This window comes from Drosophila subobscura, chromosome E (genome assembly GCF_008121235.1).
Source record: "Drosophila subobscura isolate 14011-0131.10 chromosome E, UCBerk_Dsub_1.0, whole genome shotgun sequence".
Classification (NCBI taxonomy): domain Eukaryota; kingdom Metazoa; phylum Arthropoda; class Insecta; order Diptera; family Drosophilidae; genus Drosophila; species Drosophila subobscura.
The window spans coordinates 3,064,544-3,082,142 of NC_048531.1; the positions used below are offsets into that span (position 1 = coordinate 3,064,544).

The 17,599-nt window shown below is 42.4% G+C and overlaps 4 protein-coding genes across 13 annotated transcripts; 1 reads left to right on the forward strand and 3 right to left on the reverse strand.

The window, feature by feature from the left end:
• Window positions 1-233: 233 nt before the first annotated feature.
• LOC117890525 (antigen 5 like allergen Cul n 1) lies at window positions 234-661 on the reverse strand. Its single transcript, XM_034795443.1, has 2 exons — window positions 514-661; window positions 234-455 (listed from the first exon to the last, which is right to left on the reverse strand). The coding sequence occupies exons 1-2, from the start codon at window positions 637-639 to the stop codon at window positions 249-251; spliced, it is 333 nt and encodes a 110-aa protein (XP_034651334.1). The 5' UTR covers window positions 640-661; the 3' UTR covers window positions 234-248.
• Window positions 662-1,164: 503 nt separating this feature from the next.
• On the reverse strand, window positions 1,165-12,267 carry LOC117890524 (atrophin-1). 10 transcript variants are annotated; one of them, XM_034795442.1, is made up of 5 exons: window positions 12,045-12,267; window positions 11,851-11,991; window positions 2,061-2,184; window positions 1,929-1,997; window positions 1,165-1,846 (listed from the first exon to the last, which is right to left on the reverse strand). In XM_034795442.1, exons 2-5 carry the CDS (start codon window positions 11,951-11,953, stop codon window positions 1,687-1,689), a joined length of 456 nt encoding a protein of 151 aa, XP_034651333.1. In that variant the 5' UTR covers window positions 11,954-11,991; window positions 12,045-12,267; the 3' UTR covers window positions 1,165-1,686. The 10 variants fall into 10 exon arrangements, with proteins under 10 accessions (XP_034651333.1, XP_034651330.1, XP_034651324.1 ...); XM_034795439.1 differs by lacking the exons at window positions 11,851-11,991; window positions 12,045-12,267 and adding an exon at window positions 10,966-11,102; XM_034795433.1 differs by lacking the exons at window positions 11,851-11,991; window positions 12,045-12,267 and adding an exon at window positions 8,341-8,556.
• Window positions 12,268-13,081: 814 nt separating this feature from the next.
• LOC117890860 (transcription factor BTF3 homolog 4) lies at window positions 13,082-14,285 on the forward strand. Its single transcript, XM_034795947.1, has 2 exons — window positions 13,082-13,220; window positions 13,301-14,285. Exon 2 carries the CDS (start codon window positions 13,301-13,303, stop codon window positions 13,811-13,813), a length of 513 nt encoding a protein of 170 aa, XP_034651838.1. The 5' UTR covers window positions 13,082-13,220; the 3' UTR covers window positions 13,814-14,285.
• A 1,234-nt stretch (window positions 14,286-15,519) lies between these two features.
• On the reverse strand, window positions 15,520-17,579 carry LOC117890070 (beta-alanine transporter). The gene is made up of 4 exons (XM_034794710.1): window positions 17,419-17,579; window positions 17,045-17,360; window positions 15,940-16,995; window positions 15,520-15,877 (listed from the first exon to the last, which is right to left on the reverse strand). Exons 1-4 carry the CDS (start codon window positions 17,529-17,531, stop codon window positions 15,557-15,559), a joined length of 1,806 nt encoding a protein of 601 aa, XP_034650601.1. The 5' UTR covers window positions 17,532-17,579; the 3' UTR covers window positions 15,520-15,556.
• Between the last annotated feature and the right edge of the window lie 20 nt (window positions 17,580-17,599).

A 17,599-nucleotide genomic window follows, 5' to 3' on the forward strand; every position in this document is an offset into this window, starting at 1 on the left:
GCACCCGTGACCGATTAAGGCAAATGGAGAGTGTCCAATTGCACAGCATTCGCATTGATATGCTCCTCGAGCGAGCAGAGTCCCTGGTAGTTGGCTTGTGCCCCAGAAAAACACCATTCACACGGATGCACACTCTCTACATACACATGCTGGCTGAAAGTCTTCCCACGCGAGAATTGACAGAGTAGTCCGTAGGAGTACTGACCAGTCCATCCCTGGCGATTCGGCTTACCCATCTTTCGTCGGCCTCATGGCATTGATGTGATCCATTTGGCCAGCCCTGCCAGCTCCTCGCTCCATCGCAACGAGCTCATTCTGGCTGCTGGTCTGAATGGAGGATACCTTCCCAGAGCTATGGCATTGCGGAAAGAGTTTAGGCTAGACAAGAGCTGTGCCTGCAGAAGCATCGGAAACTGCATGATGACCGCTCCAGTGCCGCAACTCTCATGAAAGTCCTTGCCAAAGAAAAAATGGAAACACCACCTGAAGCCATCAAATTATACGCGGACATACCCCATAATTCTCACAGGCAATGTGCCTACTCAATGGCGGGCAGAGATCCTTCCTACAGTAGTCTGTGGATCCCACCTCATTGCTGATCAGCAGCAGACAGACCGCTAGGCTAAGCTTGAACCACATGTCGGGAAAATAATCTGACTGGTATGTAGGGGAGTCGGGCAACGCAACCGAGACTGTGGCGTTGTGCGCTGGATTACACGGAATTATTTTAAAGTAGCGTGTTAATCGCCCTCAAGTTGAGGGAAAACGTTTGGCAGCAGAAATTTCTCATGGTTAGACATCACCCTCAAGCGGATATCTCAAAATATGCTTATTTTAAAAACACTTTGAAGGAGCTAACCCAGCAAACAACTTATTCCATAATTTACTCTTAACTATACACGCTTCCCTTTCAATTAAAAGTAGGCAGATACTTTGAAAAGATGACCAAATAAATAACATACAGACAATTACTTACAAAACACAAACTTATATTAAATACTTCACTCTAAATCTCTCATTCTAAAATGAACGCAAAAATCATTAATGACTGCAGACCAATTACTTAAAAGGCAGAAATGTTGCTCAGCACTCGAATTAATTGAAAAAGAAATATCAAAAACAAAAAATTTAAAGTGCAATTGAAAACATATTCAATATTTCTTTTTTGTTGCTGTTTTTATTTCGTTTTTTTTTTGCTTGATAGTGCACATCGGAATAAACAAAATTGGAGTGTATTTGATGTGCACTTCGTTGTTATTATGTTTTTATGTTTGTTTTTATATTGTTTAACATTAACACTTCACGTATGTATAGTGGATGTTTGGTTTGTGTAAGGATTCCTTAATGTAGATATATATAAATTAAATGTAAGCTTAGGCTGCTGCTAAGGCTATATTATATGTACAGATACATACATCACAAGGAATATATAAAAATGGCTCATTTTGCTGTCGTTTTTACTTTGGTCTTCTCATGGGAGGCGAGAAACGAATCGTTGACTAATGTGGAATTCATTTTTGGATAGTCAGTGTACACACGATGCATTGGGAGATGTATAAAGGAGTTACAAAACTAATGAAATCGACGAGTATAGAAGCGTATATCGACAAAAACAGAATAAAATGCTCTCAAAAACGTTTCGCTAAATCAGTTTCAACTGAGGTGGTGGTCCCCACAGCTCTAGCGTTACTGCCCGAAGTTGGGGTTGTAGGGCGACTGCTTCTCATAACCAGCGGGCATCACACTTGGCCCGGGACTGGCAACGGCCATGTCGTATGTCGGGGGATTCATATTGGCTGCTCCAGCTCCAGGATATGGGGGATATGCAACGCCATGCGTGTGCGTGCTGCAAGTGTGGAAACAAAATATTAATATTTGCATTTCATTTGAACTTTACTAGGGCCAGGGCCCTAGAGCAAAGCACCCACCCTGGCATTGGCATCGGCATCTGCTGATGTTGCTGCTGCATCGGCATGGGCATCTGAACAGTCACATTGCTGGAGAGGAAAGACATTGGATATGGAAAATGAAATTTTCATTTCGCACTTATTTGCACTTACCCAGTGGTCTGTGCCGGATAGGGAACAGCGTAGGCATTGCCGGCCGGATAGCCGGGCGGGGGAAGCTGTGTAACCGGATAACCGCCAGGGGCTGTGTGGGTGGCGGATGTCACCACAACGGGAGCTGAAAAAACAGAGATTAGAAATGGGAAATTACAAAACGAAATACTACGCTAAAGTCGATGAAAAATTGTATATTCCTCAATTATATCTAAAAGATCTATGAAAACACATTAAAAAATAGAGTTCCGAACTGATGTACCGATAGACCGACTGATAGACCGATGAGCATCTTCACTGACTTCGTATTCAGCGTTGCGTCCTAGCTTTTTAGCGTAATGGTATACAAAAGCAGTTCATATTTTTGTATCCTCCTGCAGAGCACAGCTTTCACTGGCCAAAACGGATCGTATCTAATCAGTGCTCAATGATAAGCCACCAGATAAGCCATTGCCAACGCAGTGATGACTCAGATGCTCTTACGCTGCCAACTGAACTGAATTTGCAACACTTTGTTTTGTTCATTACGATTATTTGTCTATTTACCACATTCACCGATTGAGTAGCCAACATTTCGGGCAGCTTTCTGACGGCGTCGTATGCAAACTACAGCCGTGGTAATGGTAAATATGGTAAAGCCGATAAACAGCCCCAAAAACAAATCGTTCATTTCCGATTGCTGTACAGAAATCGAAGAAAACACAAACGACTACCAATCTTTCACGAAGCAAACTGAAAATCTCACATATGACAGACAGCTCTGTCAATTCTATATGCGGAATGTGCCTAATCAATGGCCGATTGTGGCCCAACCGATAAGAATTTACGATGACTACGATCTATCCATGCACATATTTGCTTTCCTTGGTATAGTTTTGGATCGTGTAGGATCGTGGCATGATGAAATTCATGAACCAAATGGGAAGTCCCCTCTTGCGATTGTTACCATCATTGATTGTGTATCCAACATTTCGGGCTGCCTTCTGCTTGCGTCGTATGCAAACCACAACCGAGGTGGCCACAAATATAGTGAAAGCAATGGACAGAGCTATGAAAAATGCCAACATTTCGAGGCAGAGAACACAAACACCTTCGTGTCGGGTTGGGAAACAAACTGAAAAGCTCTGTCAGTCGAGAGCTATATTGTTTCCCACACCCAGACCGTGTCTAATCAATGGCCGATTATGGCCCACACGATAAGCGATTACGTCTGGGCGGGATGACATACAATACATATGTTTAGATTTTTTTGTGACAATAACTTTTGATTCTATATGTTGATTTTTTACCTATTCTCCTGAACTTCTTGACCATGCAGAATAGTGTTAAAAACATACAAAAGCCGAGAACTAAAAACACTGTAAAAGATATTATGGGAATTATGGAGGAATCCATTTCTATTACAATAAACAAAAAACACAATGCTTTCCGTTGGAGCACGCGAAACAAACTGATATATTTATGGTTATTAACCCAAATGGTTAAATTGACTATTGACTGATACGGAAATCGGCTGCTTGATTGTATCAATCGTATTTTTTGGAGGGAACTCCCCGTGAGACCCACCTGCACACTTGGTAAGCTGCGCCCTTTGATTGCGTCCGCGGGTGAGAAATGCGGCCACAGACGTCAGGAAGAAGACAGAGAATGTGAAGAAGAGTATCCAATATATGCCAGAATCATCCATGATATTAGAACTTTAAAGCGACATTCACGGCATCGACTGTGCACAAAGACTAAACCCGAAATGCACACCCAAAGCGGCTAGATTCGCAGTCGGAAAAGTGCCGAGTAATGGCCAAAGAAAAGGGCAATCGCACTCATAAAGATAACTTATCAGAGCACACACACTCGCATTCGCACTCGCACTCGCAGTAGAACTACAGATTTGCCACGAAACTTACGGAGATCGTTGAGCGCCTGAATGCGACGACGCTGACGACGTCCCAAATACACTGCACTGACCAGCACACTGCTACTCACGGAGTAGAAGAGCAGCTTGATGACCAATCGCATAGCCTGAACGTACAGGTGGATATGGTGGTAGAACTCTTCCGTCTGGTAGTTGGCTCCCAGCGTTAGGTTGGTCATATTTTGGCTTAGATCACGTCTCTGGCCACTATCCAGGCATAGACCACCACAAGAGCCACCAGAACTGATAGAGATCCAAACTCTAATGCCAGGAACTTACAATTCAAATGCATACGCTGCGAAATTCTCTCGACTACATCAAATATGGTGGCGTTCATGCTGAGAGGGTTCGACTGAACTAAATGGGTCAGATAATAATTGGCTCGATGGGCCTGCCATATGATGATAGAGTGAGGCGCATAAAGGTTCTATTTGGCAATTAGCAAATTGGTAAAATTAACTAATTGATTCCAGCTGGGTAATAATCTAACTGGAAGCAGTTGAAAGAGTACACCAGTGTCATTTATCAATCACAGTCTGCTAATCAGTGTTTGCACATATGTATATATAATGAAAGCCCAGAGTCATTGTCTACACTTCACTGGGCATTACAAATCCTTAATCTTTTAAAGCATATTTATAGCGTAAGTAAAATTAAAATCATTTAATACGTGGAATACGTGTCAAAGCTCTGTAGGACAGACAGAAAAATTATATAGTTAATGGCATATAAAGGATATTCATCAACTTTGGTCAAATGTTGTCAAAAGGTAACTCAAGGTCCACATTTTCATTGACGTTCTGGTATTGAATGGTATTCATTTCCTTATCGCTTAGCCACAATTACGGTTCATTAGAGCATTCATTAGACCAACTCTTTTAATGTCTGCTTAAATGTGTAGCTACATGTTGGGTTTTGGTAAGAAAAAAAAAGATACAAGGCACATGAGAGGACAACAGATCCAGTCATCTCGCAATCGGTTTTACACAATAAAATGTCAAATTTTTGCGTATACAAGTATCTATTTATTCTTTATCATAGAATCACTGACACGCATATTTTTGTTCATTTAAACCATAAATTGAACACGTAGCAGATAAGTGTGTTTATGGTGGGTAAATCCTAAATAACAACAGTTTCTCACAGAAGCGAATCGACTAAGTAGATCGAAGACATGAAAAGCTAGCAAGAAAACGCTAAATGACGTCATTCAAAAGCTCTGCCATGACCAGTGGCTGCAATTCCGGTTATTTGACGTCGAGCTTTTTCCCACTTGCTGCTGGCTTGGAACTCATTTTGATTAGGGAATTACCTAGTTTTCTTTGCTGCGAATCTAATGTATGTGGATAATTTTATTTAACAAAGGTGACTAATACTCTGGAGCAATCACAGTTTGCAGAATTCCTCACAAGGGATGCATAAGTAACCTTATGTGTCTATTATAAGAAGAATATTCTTAAGAAAAACTAAAATGTCAAATTAAAATCAAGAAAGACTCAATATGTATTATTAAATTACATGTGTTCCAACAATTTTTCAAAAACTTTTCACACAAAGTTCCAATTTCCATCAAGATCCAAGATCAAGATCCATCAAGATCCATTTTTCGATCAAACTTTTTATACATATGTAATAGTTTGAGTCTACTATAAACAGGTTGTATTACTCACAATCTGTATTTTGACGTCTTTTTTTGTGGGGTCGGATGCAGGAATAGCAAATGGCACAGATCAACAACAATATAAACAGCACGAAAGCGACAAAGTAACATGAAAATGCATCATCCTCCCTAAGCCCAAAATTTGGAAAGCTCAGGGCGGTAAGAAGCGGTCCAATAACACTAAACAACGAGATCAAACTGAATGAAAGAAGGGCACTGTATGCTTAGATAACCAAGATCTTTAACTAGCTTACAGATAAGATAAGTAGGATGGGGTCTTTAGTTGCCCTGCCCCTGTATCTACACGATAATCCAATGGGATACCTTCTGCCTCAGCAAATAATAATAAGGATGAGTACCATATTGATCACATTAATGGTCACGCGAGTCGTATTGTTATCACGATAATTGTAAGTCTCTAAAGAATATTGTTCCATTCTGTACAACTTGAAACCAGAACAAAACGTGTTTGAATACAACGAACTGAAACCATCGAATGATCATCTATCTCTCGGAGATTTTCTGGGATTCGGACATTAGCAGTACAATAAACAGAAAAAAATAAAACAGTTCATACAATCGCAACCCTCAGGAGAATTTACTTTGATAGACCAACTATTTCCTTTGGCCTTCTGGGAGTGACCATGTTCTGCTCTGTTCACGTGTGGAGCCGGTCTCGCGAGATGCCGAATGCAGATCCACTGATTAATTTACTCCCTGGCAAGACGTTTGAGTGCCCAAACTCAGCTGAAATATGCTGATGTCCCCCATTCATTGCTGAACAAGAACATCAACACTTACGAGAGTGTTAGGAATCAGCGTTCCAACCATATAAATAAGATAGATAGATTTCCCTGTCCCTATGTGTACACGCAATAATCCAATGGCAATACCTTCTTCCTTCTCCCGTTTGCAACAACGCAGGAAGGACCTGCAGCAACGCAGACAGGAAATGATGATTAGGATAGACCCTATTTTGATCACTATAAAGGGAGCGGATTTATGTTCATCAAGCTTGTAAATCCCTTTTGTATTATGTTCCATTCTGTACGACTTGCGACCGCAGCAAAAACACGTTTGAATACAATGAACTGAAACTACTGACTGCTGTGCAGCACTAGCATCACAGTAATCAAAACCTCTCAATAGAATTTACTGCAGTAGTTCATATCGGCCCTTCGGCCGTCTGGGCGTTACCATCTGTCGAGCCGGTCTCGAGCTCTCTCTTTACCGAGGAAAGCAGAGAAGACGATCGTGGACCGGCCACTGATTCTTTTACTCACTGGCACAGCTCACAATCTGTTTGTAGATTTTCAATGCAATGCAGCAACGTAAACAAATGCAAGCTATCCAAACTACTAGGAAAAGCATCGCGACGGTCGAAACCAGAAGAGCCGTCCAATCCATTGGATATTTCAATCGAAACCGATTGCCACAAATGCAAATGAAATGGAGCTAGCCTCAGAGGCAGGTGCAAGTGCAGCTGAAACTTCTGGCAGACTTGATAATTATCAGGAACCGTAAACCCTGCAGATTAAGTCAAACTTTTGCAACAGTCACGTCACTCACCCTCACCTGCCCAGCGCTTTTTGCGCCACCAGTCCAGGAACTTGAGGTACGATAGCAACACCCCAACCAGACACAACAGTATGATCAATGGAGATAGGTCCATCGCCGATTACATCCAAGCCCTCCGATTGCCCAAACTGAACTGAAATACGCTGCTGGCAATTGTTTTGTTCAACAAGAACATCAACACTTACAAGAGTGTTAGGGAATCAACTAAACAAACAGATGAACAACTGTTTTTGTAGTTCTTCAATTAAAAACCCAACGCAAAGCTGAATGAAAACAAATTCAAATTTCGCAGCCTGCTTTTGGGCAACGTTCGAAAATCTTACAAAAAAGTACGAACGAGAAGGGAATTTCAGATATATGTACATATGTACATACGTACGTGAGCTACCTTTTACTCCTAATTCACTACCCTGGGATATTTTTATCATACTTATCTCAAAATTGTTGACTAATCATGAATTTCGTAACTTTTGTCGATATGACGAAGAGTAGGACGTACAATTTTGAATGGTACATAACCAGCGTTTGGATATTTAAGGAAAAGCGGGATGTTCCTTCATCAGAGCCCTTACCCAACAACTTGTGGACGGAAAACATCAAATCAATTTTATATTTACCCTGAAGACATATCCTCACACTTGACACTATTTTGCTGTTTCCAGCTAGTACAAAAAAAATGGATTTATAAACGATTTTCGAAGCCGATAGAGGATGATGAATCCTTGTTTCAGAGTGCAATAAAAGCTTTTTTAATGGTTGTTCTGGTTCTTTCCTTATAAGCTGACAATAAAAAGGCAGCCTACGGATAATGTGTATGTTACATATACATATTTCTATATATTTACAGTGATTATATTATTATTTAGTCATCAGTTAAATATAAATTGATGGAAGAACAAAGTGTTTAAATGTAAGAACAAAGCGAGAAATGTACACTCTCGTTTGCAGGCACCGAAATCGGGTTTCTAAAAGAGTTCTTTAGATAATCAAACTACTCCTTAATAGGTACTTTGGTTTTTTTTAATTTGGTCTATACAATTTTATAATTGTATCTACAATTGTTCACAATCATCGCTAAGTGTCATCCATGTGCAAGTATATCGATAGCACTGGGAATGTAAGATACTAACTTGCTTCAATGATACCCTTATCCTTTGCCTTTTGCTCTCTCTTGCGGATGGCAGAACGTATTATGACCGTTAGTATTGCACAGAGAACCACCACGAATATCGAGCACAGGATAATCGTTGAGATCGTCAGATCCCTTTCACCCGGCACATGCGGCATCCTTTACGATGGGTTTTTAATATATGTAGCTACTATATTCGATTGGAAGCTTTTTCAGTCTTTCAGAATTGTTCGTTTGGATTCAAACTTCTACTCCACAGAATGGCGAATATCGAAAGTGCTCCTCGTGTTCATTGCGCAGACGTTGGACAGTGACTGCGCGACGAGTGTTGCCTCCTTATAGGTTTTTGGAAGAGTCCCCCAGACGAGCTCACCCGTATCCCAACAGAGTTCGTTTCGGCATTGGAAGAGCAGATAAGATTAGGGGCCGTCGCATTGGCTGTGACGTTTAGCGCGTAATGCGATTAAAGTCGCCATATAGTCCTGATACCAAGCCGAATGAGAGCATGGAGCCGTGGGGATCATAAATACTGTCAAGTGGACAGCGTATTTACAGCTCAAAACCTACGTCAATTGTTCGAATCAATCAAAAGAGAGCTTCAAAATTATAGCCATAAAAAAAGGCCAAAATGTATATGGGTAAACCATACACTAGACACCACCCTCAAGCCTAAGCGATAATCACCATCTTGGAGGTAAGGTGTGCGATACACTTCCCACAAATCTTCAATCTGCTCCGACGTCAGCAGTAATCAAGTTATTAAATTACGCTTATCAGAACATATGTAGAGTGGTCGATCCACAAGAGAGATCAAACCAGAGAGACAGCATCGAAATTCTATAAGAAATCATGAAAATAATCTTGGATGGTCGTCTAAAGTCTTCTCAAGTGCTAGCCCAATACAAAAATTCTGTTTACATCCCATTGTTAAGTATTTCTTTCTCGGTTGTTAAACTCATGAGTGTAAAGACATCCTGCTCTTCAAACAGAACATTTGACTTGTAATATCGACTGTTGTCTTAAAAGAAACAATTGTAAGCGAAAAGGGACGTGTGGGACGCTTCTTACGCGTCACAACTTTTATACCCGGTAGTCAGTAGAAAATTTGTATCTTAGTGGTTTTTTAACAATTTTACATGTTTTCTACATCTGTCATCTACATCACTTCTCACGACAACCGCAGATATTTCGCGATATTTTGTGGGGTCGGAAACCCTTCCTTCCAACCCTTCCGCACAAATACAATATACCCTATTTACTCTTCGAGTACCAGGGATAATAATAGAAATAAATTTGCAAATAAGCTGGAGTAAGACAACGATTATGTTTTCCCATACCAGACAATATTTTCATGGTAAATAATACCCCATTCTGTACTTCATGGCAAGAATTCGAGTGGCACTGTGGTAAGTCCGATCTATTTTCTATTCGATCTTACACTACATGTTCCTAAAGTGTTTTAACAAGTGTTAATCAAAGCCCATCGGAAAGTTGGCACACTGTGTTGCCGTGACGCTACTCAGTAATCAGTTTTAAACATACGGACATTTACATAAGAACACCAGAAAAATTTAAAGTTAGTACAAACGCATTTCCATATAAGGCTGTGCCGATAATATTATCCAAATCGCCCAAGTCAGCTTTTGGTATAATTTTCCACTTTTCGAACCTAAAAAACTAAATAAATGGAATTAAATCTAACCTAATTTGATTTTGATGAAAATCAATTAGAGGGTTAACTAAGAGTTTTCAGTCATTCCGTGAGTCAGCCACGTGAAATTATGTCTGTAATAATGATTCGATAGAATAAATTCGGTGTGATAACACAGGAGTTTGCTGCGGAGTTTGCACACGAATTGAATGTACCCCTACTGACGTGAGTGCCGGGTACAATAATGTTTCTTCAAATGAATAGAAATGTGTCCGATGCAATGAATTCGGTGTGAAAACACAGGATTTTGCACACGAACTCACCCCTGGTACTCTGTTAGTGCCGGGTACAAAAATTGATCTTCAAATAAACAGAAGTTGATACATTGAATACGTTGTTTGCTGCGGAGTTTGCACACGAATTTAATTTACCCCTGGTACTCTGTGAGTGACGGGTACAAAATTGAATTCGTTGTTTGCTGCGGAGTTGCACACGAATTGAATATAACCCTTGTACTCTGTGAGTACGAGGTATAAAATTTGTTCCTCAAATGAAGAGAAGTTGGTGTATAATTTAAAATACATTTGCTATCTTTTCTACTTAATCCCCTCAGATCAAGTAGATACATAAATCTACTCCACTTGTGCGCATTCTAAGTGTGTTTTTTCACTAACCAAGTTGACGTCAAAGGTTTTTCGAGGCAGATTGTAGACCAATGTCGAACAGGACACACGAAAACACACCCTAATCGAAGTGAGAAACCACATTGCTTATTTGTAAATAAATTAAAGCGATAATCTATACACATTTAGTACGGCGCCCAATGCAAATGGCGACATAAGGTATTTGGACACTTGTAGACACGACGATTAGATTTCGATGGCTCTTGTGTTTGAAGTTGTTCCCAGAACCTGAACATACAGGGCCCGATCGGATCATCTGATGATGACAATTTAATCACTTTTCTCTGCTCACCCATTGTGGCTGCCAGACGAATTTGACGGGCCCGACGGATGCGTATCAGAACTAGGATCAACATCACTATGAAGAAGACCATCAGAATGGGGAACCAGATATCAAAGTATATATAAATCATTTCGAATGGGTTTTTTATGCGACGTGCGGGGTTTTAGAGACCAGCGAGTACTGCAGGCAATTACTTTCGATGCCTTAATGGAACCCATATAGGTACGTACATTTGTATGTAGTTATCTATTAAAACAAATTGAAACGATATCGAGGCAGTGCCACTGGGCGTGAGTCACAGGGAACTTGTAAATAAATGACTATGCGTCCATCTAAATATTGGATCTGCAGGGCATTTAGAATGGTTGCACAATAACAGTGATCGTGATCGTTTCCAGCACAGATCGTTGGGGAAAATTATTGTTTCAGGAAGATAGATGATCTACCAAGAGAGTGGGAATAGTAGTAGGTAGTAAGACTCGTAGGGGGAACTCCCGGTCAGCCCATGGCTACACTGCGATACGCAATCTATACACTCGATAAGATATGAATAAATGAAGTTAATTAGACAATTATTTATACATTGATAAAGAAAATTACCTATATACTCTTACACGCGCACAAATATAAATATATAAAACATAATTGATTTTGTTTACGAAGCAGCGAACCAATAAAAATCTCAGTAATAAACAAAACCAAAATTCCAAAGAGTAGCAAATCAACTTTTGGGAAGCTTTCCATATTGCACCCCTCTCTCTCTCTTTTGCAATTTTAGGCTAGCAAATTTGTATTCGCTCTTATCTGGAGAGCATCACATGTCTGCCGACTCCACTGAAGAGGCTATGAGTCATCCCCGCACTTATCTGATTAAGAAATCTGATCTCTACTCACTGGAGAGCACCGCGCCTTGACGTCTGCTTGTGCAGCAGTAGCCGCAACAGCTCATTATGAGGAACGTCAAGACAAAGAACATGAAAACGCTCCAGAAATCCATGGCGAAATCGTCCAGGTCGTCAAACTCGAAGTCGTCCACTGCGGATTGCACAAATGAGAAGAGATAGCTTGATGGGGGATTTGGAACTTACGTTTGTTTAGCTTCTGGGGGAATATTTAAGCGAAAAATCCACTTGTTGCAATCGGCTGCACAGCGATAAATGCACTGCTCAACCTTCAGTATTCTCTATGAACACGTCTACTGTACAGTCCTCCAATCAATTTCACTCGCAAAAACAGGGCACGCTGCTTTTTAATCAATACTTTAATAATCTAATCAAACGGCTAATCTGAAAAAACAATAATTTTTAACGAGTTAGTGTTGTGAGCAGTGTGACCGCGGATTTATCAATCAAATATACCGCACGTCCCTTAAAAAAATATATAAAAAATATACCTTCTAATTTTTAAAATATACCGTAAATATACCATGAATCTAAAATCATTTTCTTCGAGTTTGAAGATCTATTTAATATTACTAGGCAAGTTAGGATTCTGAGCGCAAAAACTATAATTTTATCCGATTATCAATCAATTCCAATTCGATCCATATCTCAAAATCCGATCCAGTAAGTTTCATGCATCAAAAACCCTTATCTAGTGCGTTCTCCACGACGACCAGAGGAAATGGATCATGTATCGGTGATCAAGAACGAACAGGTTAGCGTTCTAAGCAGTGTGGCCGCGGATTTATTGATCAAATATATATACCTTCTAGTTTTTAAAATATACCGTAAATATACCATAAATCTTAAATAATTTTCTTAATGGGACTTTTATTCAATGTATATTCCACGAAAATTAGTCTCGAATAATTTAAGCGCAGTTGTGGTGATTTACAAATTACAAGCAATATATTCTTCCGCTGCTTAACTCAACTTTTTCACCTGTTTAAAAAGAGGGGACAAGTGGGTTAATGGTTAAATTAATACTCCATTTGTATATTTTGGTATATTACAATAACTAGCGTTTTTATATTATTATGACCATCTCATGTAAAGGAATACACTGTTTTATTTATTAATACTTAGAAAGAAAGGAAGTAATGATCTTAAAGAATGGAATATACGATATTGTCCTCTTTTTATTAATAAAAACCACTATATTTGTCGTCGGTATATTTTGAAAGCTGGTATATTGTGGTATATTGCTAGAGGTCTGTCACACTCCGTGTCAATTTTATCATGGCGATTTTCTTTTGACTTTGACATCCACTGGGCGCACGTGTTTTCGGGCATAGCTCTGTGTAAATTTGAGTAAAAAGCAAAGTAAATATAGCAGTGAATTGGAATCGGCGTGAAAAACGGCGTAGACTAATCTATAAACATTGAACTTTTCGTGTGTGCAGATGAATCCGGAGAAGCTTAAGAAGTTGCAAGCGCAGGTGCGCATTGGCGGCAAGGGCACCCCCCGTCGTAAGAAGAAGATTGTGCACTCCACCCCCGCAACCGACGACAAGAAGTTGCAGTCGTCTTTGAAGAAGCTGTCGGTGAATACCATTCCCGGCATTGAGGAGGTGAACATCATCAAGAATGACGGCACCGTCATCCACTTCAACAACCCCAAGGCACAGGCTTCGCTGCCAACCAACACGTTCGCCATCACTGGACACGGTGAGAACAAGACGATCACCGAGATGGTCCCCGGCATCCTCACACAACTGGGTCCCCAGGACATCAATCAGCTGAAGAAGCTGGCCACGGAAATCGCCAACAAGAGCGCCGCCGGTGGTGCTGTCGGCGCTGCTGGAGCGGATGCCGGTGACGATGATGTGCCCGATCTGGTCGAGAACTTCGAGGAGGTGGCTATTGCCGGTGCCAAGGCTGACGAGAAGGCGGGTGAAGTGGCGGCCTCGGCCTAACAAGTCAACGATGTTGAGGCGTAGATACACACACATACACTTTAAACAACAATCCACACACACATACAAAACATAGGACGACAGAAGGAAAGAAGGGGCCAGCGGCTGGCATACAGAACACACCGTCAAGCGGATCCTCTTCTCCCCTCTGGATAGCTGTGTGGGGAATGGGAGTAGGACTGCTGGCATGTGGTTTGTCACTGGATGCGCCGCGCGCCCGGTCTCTTTTTTTCTATTTCGGGGGTCATGCTACACTAAACTAAATACAAATAAAAGGCATCCTAGCGAGCGCTAACACAACACGTTAAATATAATAATTATATCTAATATAATAAGGGAACTTTCAATCTTAGAACTACTCGTCGTGTAGCGGGAAACGAAATGTACAACCGTAAAATGTATTTTCCAATGCGATTAAAGCACGTTTCCTTCTATACGAAGTACGAAAAACAAAACACACAGACACACATCCCATCCGCAACGCCGCCGTCTCGTATTGTTTCCACCGCCTCCCCCACAAGAAACACACACATACAGTTTATACGATTTTGAGGAGATATTCAAACTTGAAAAGTGATTTTAGGGGACAACACAAACACTCCAGAACAAGTCATTGCCAGGTTGGTCGGAGGGACAGAGAGTAGGAGGATGAATATATACTTATTAATAGCATTGGCTCATACTTAACCTGCTTTCTATTCGAAATTCAAATCCCAGCCCCAATGATGATGTATCCCCCCACCCGGCATCACAAACTCATGTAAACACGAGAGTCCCTATCAAAGCTAAAACGAACTTGAACCAAAATTGTTGAAAACTTTTTTCTAATTTGTAAACGTATTTTTTAGACCATCATACATACATTAAAAGAACTGGAAAGAACAATTTATATTTCTGGACATTTTATTTTTGGCGTTTCTATTTTTTTCTTGCATAATCTGTATTGGTGTGCGCGCGTGTGTGTGTATGCGTAGCAACGCCTTTTGGTAAGGGGGAAGCAAAAAGCACGCGGCAGTCTAAACTTGTTGACATTGAGATTCTGGCTTTAAACTGAGTCTGCAGCTGTTTGTGGTCGCAAGAACTGAACATAGACCGTTTAAATAATTAAATAATGCCTATGACCAGGCCATGTTTCTCATAATAACATAATAATACACCAAAATGCAAAGTAAATGGCCATGTTTGCCTGCGTATGAGGCATGATTTTTCTGGGATTAGTATGTGTGCGATTTGTTTAAAATTTCAGTCATGAGTCACGGCCGCAGCTCGAATTATAAATGCTTTAAAAGGTTGCGATTCGCAACATCAGCGGTTTGCTGATAGGCTGTTTGCCGGGAAAGTTTTGCGGTTGGGTTTCTTATCAGTTTCGACCCATTAAAACACATGTACAGAGCAAAGGTTAATGCAAATGTTCAAATATATGTATGGAAGCATCAAGTCTGAAAGGGGTAAATAGTTTAATAGCTAAATTTATATAAGATAATTAAATTAATTTAATTTAAGCTGCAATAAAGAAATAATTTTTTCGCAAACTGGGCGGTATTTTGTTGAGTTTATTGGTATTTTCACCCTGCACGGTCACTTTGCGGCCGGTTTTATTGGAATTATCAATGTAAGTCCGGCAACTCTGCAAACGTAGGGCTGCCATTTTTAACAAGAAAATGTATCTGGCAGCACTAAGTTGTTGAATTTGAAAGAACCTCTCAATTATTTTAATTTAATGTTTGTCAGAGATTAAACTAATTACAATGTGCGCATTTCCTTCTTGCAAATACTGCAGACAACCTTGCAGCTAGCAGGACCAGAGCTGCGACTCTCCACTCGATGATACACCGCGGCGGCAGCAGCCTCGGGGATCACCCTGGGACGATTTCCGGGGCGACTCTTCTTGTTGGCGCTCTCCACGCAGCAGCATAGCAAGACACTGAGTGGTACCGCCTCCCCCTCCTCCAGAGTCTGGGGAAGATTCCTGTTTCGAGTCTCTGGCAGCAGAAGGCTGGCAAAACCGCCAACAATAAGAAGCGCCCCCATCACAATCAGCGGTAACGCCAGCATTTGCTGGCCCTGCAACGAGACAAAACGGGATGGAGGACAGATTGGCATCTGGACACGGTCCGGACACTCACCATGTGATTGATAATCGGAATGACAATGGGCCCGATCATGGCTACCACAGAGCTGAAGCTCATGCCCAGGCCCCGCACCACCGTGGGATACAGCTCGGAGGCCAACAGCGGCAGCACCACAAAGGACGAGCTGATGCCCATCTTTCCGACGCAGTACAGCAGCAGGGTGATTTTCGGAAAGAGGAATGTGGCCACGCAGGCCACTCCGCCCACGAGCATCGAAATGAAGAGGATCCAGCGACGTCCGAAATAGCTGAGTCCTGGCCAGAGGAGCAGATACGTGGGCAGCTCCACGGCCCCGGCCAAGAAGAAGTTCCATATCTCGTCGCCGCCCAATGCAGGGGCGTAGTAGCTAAGACCGACATACACGCTGGTGTTTGCGAACCAGATCAATGTGATTATCAGGGTCTTGCGGCGCATGTTGGTGCCTCGAAATAGATCCAAGATCCCATAGTGCGTGGTGGCCGACGTCTCTGCGGCCTTCGTTGTCACAAGGCGGTGCTGCAGGCGCTCCACGAAGTCTTTGGTGATGCGCACTCCGTTCACGCGTGCCATTACTTTGAGTATCTTGGTCGCTCGCTTCGTCTGCCCCACGGCCATCAGCCAGCGTGGAGACTCGGGCAGCAGAAAGAAGCAGGAGAAGAGCATCAGCAGGGGCATGGACACGGCCAGACTGAGCTCCCGCCAGTCTCGCACAATGTAGATGACGCCTGCCAGGACGACCAGCCCCAACGAGTAGGCGATGTTCGAGACGATTGTGCAAAAGACGCGACGATCGGGGCCCACCAGTTCAATGGCCAGGACGTAGGGACTCGCCAGAATGGCCGGCACTGTCAGCCCCACCACAAAGCGAAGCGACAGCCAAACGGAGAAGTTCCAGGCAAAGGCACTTGCCGCACAGGCGGCAATCTCCAGCAACAGGTAAGCGTAGAAAGAGGGTCGCCGGCCCCACATATCCACCAGATAACCGAACACGTAGTTTCCCAGCAGTCCACCCACACCGAAGATGACCAACGCCAGGGTCACCAGGTAGCTTCTGTCGCACACCAAATTCCACTGTAATCGGAGGAAGTCAGAGAGAAACAGAGAAGATCGTTGTACCCACCTCTTGGACCACTGTGCTGGAGTAAATGGACTTGTCGTAGTGCCAGCCATGCTGGCAGGGCACTATACGCGCAGACTCCGGCTGCAGCTTGAGCAGATCTTCAGCCTCTTGCCTGATCAGATCAAAGGGCGGTCGGTACTCCAGGTAACGGACGATGTCGCTGTAGTTGCGGGCATACATGGAGCACTCGGCGTAGGCACCGTGACGGTTCCGCGGTATGCTCAGATTCTTCACCAACTGCTCATAGTCCTGGGTCCATGGCTCCAGCTCTGGCACTCGACACCAGTGCTGTGGTGTGGCCGCGATGAATAGCTGACTGCAAGGTCACGCCAAAGGATTAGCATGAGTGCAACCAAAGACGAGCAGGCGTTTACCTGTAGGCGTGAAAGGCGCAGGGCAGGGCAGCCGGCAGTAGCACCGAGCATATAATGACTTTCTGGTAGAGGCCGAAAGATCCCACCTCCTTAAGTACCTCATCGAAGTCCATGTCGTCTGCATCCGAGCCAAGCGCGCGCACAACTAACGAACACTGATGCCGCCGGGGACCTTGCCCAC

Coding starts and splice junctions, on each gene's coding strand:
- LOC117890525 (XM_034795443.1), bottom strand. CDS start 639: ATGTGGTTCAAGCTTAGCCTAGCGGTCTGTCTGCTGCTGATCAGCAAT. Junction 456..513: donor TTGCCTGTGAGAATTATGGG/GTATGTCCGCGT, acceptor TTCTTTGGCAAG/GACTTTCATGAGAGTTGCGG.
- LOC117890524 (XM_034795432.1), bottom strand. CDS start 4,151: ATGACCAACCTAACGCTGGGAGCCAACTACCAGACGGAAGAGTTCTAC. Junction 2,185..3,964: donor TCAGGCGCTCAACGATCTCC/GTAAGTTTCGTG, acceptor CTGTTTTTTCAG/CTCCCGTTGTGGTGACATCC. Junction 1,998..2,060: donor TATCCGGCACAGACCACTGG/GTAAGTGCAAAT, acceptor TTTCCTCTCCAG/CAATGTGACTGTTCAGATGC.
- LOC117890860 (XM_034795947.1), top strand. CDS start 13,301: ATGAATCCGGAGAAGCTTAAGAAGTTGCAAGCGCAGGTGCGCATTGGC.
- LOC117890070 (XM_034794710.1), bottom strand. CDS start 17,531: ATGGACTTCGATGAGGTACTTAAGGAGGTGGGATCTTTCGGCCTCTAC. Junction 17,361..17,418: donor TGCGCCTTTCACGCCTACAG/GTAAACGCCTGC, acceptor GTGACCTTGCAG/TCAGCTATTCATCGCGGCCA. Junction 16,996..17,044: donor CCAGCACAGTGGTCCAAGAG/GTGGGTACAACG, acceptor CTCCGATTACAG/TGGAATTTGGTGTGCGACAG.